This window comes from Bacillus rossius, chromosome 1 (genome assembly GCF_032445375.1).
Source record: "Bacillus rossius redtenbacheri isolate Brsri chromosome 1, Brsri_v3, whole genome shotgun sequence".
Taxonomy (NCBI): domain Eukaryota; kingdom Metazoa; phylum Arthropoda; class Insecta; order Phasmatodea; family Bacillidae; genus Bacillus; species Bacillus rossius.
In genome coordinates, this window is record NC_086330.1 from 131,790,539 (window position 1) to 131,791,071 (window position 533).

The 533-nt window shown below is 36.2% G+C and overlaps 1 protein-coding gene across 1 annotated transcript in view; it reads left to right on the forward strand.

The window, feature by feature from the left end:
• Nucleotides 1-10, forward strand: part of LOC134535669 (uncharacterized) — a 2,791-nt gene extending 2,781 nt beyond the window's left edge. The window contains exon 4 of the mRNA XM_063374890.1: nucleotides 7-10. Within this exon, the coding sequence (XP_063230960.1) occupies nucleotides 7-10 (4 nt within the window). The remainder of the gene's footprint in view (nucleotides 1-6) is intronic.
• The last annotated feature ends 523 nt before the right edge of the window (nucleotides 11-533 follow it).

Genomic DNA, 533 nt, shown 5'->3' on the forward strand with positions numbered 1-533 from the left:
TCAAAGATAGTATTCTTAGCTGTAATTGCAGATTTGTACCAATATGCTTCCCAAGTGTGAGAGCACTCAAGCATTGTTTTCCCTCTTGCTGACTTTAACCATACCTAATCACTATTTGGCCAAAAAACGGCCCACAAGTTTGAGCCAATCAGCCGATAAGCACGCAAATAGACGAGGTTAAACCTTAACATTTAAAACCAAATAAGGTACAACTGTTTTGCAGACAGTTTTTCTCGTATAAGCGAGATAAATAATGAAGCATAAGTTTATTTAAAAACTGATGCAGATTTTTATTTCTTTGTCAATATTTTTGTAGTCATGGTGAAAGGAAAAAGCTCAAGTGAGTACGTATCCCTAATGTGTCACTCGCTGATAGCGATCATTCATTGCTCAACTGTGATAAAGTTAAACCAATTGTTTGAGCAACATCCATCATGATATGTCACAATATGATGTGCAACTGGGCACCATACTAAAGAGTATTCACTGAATGCAATTTCATAAGTTTATCTTACCTTCACGATTCTGCTCAC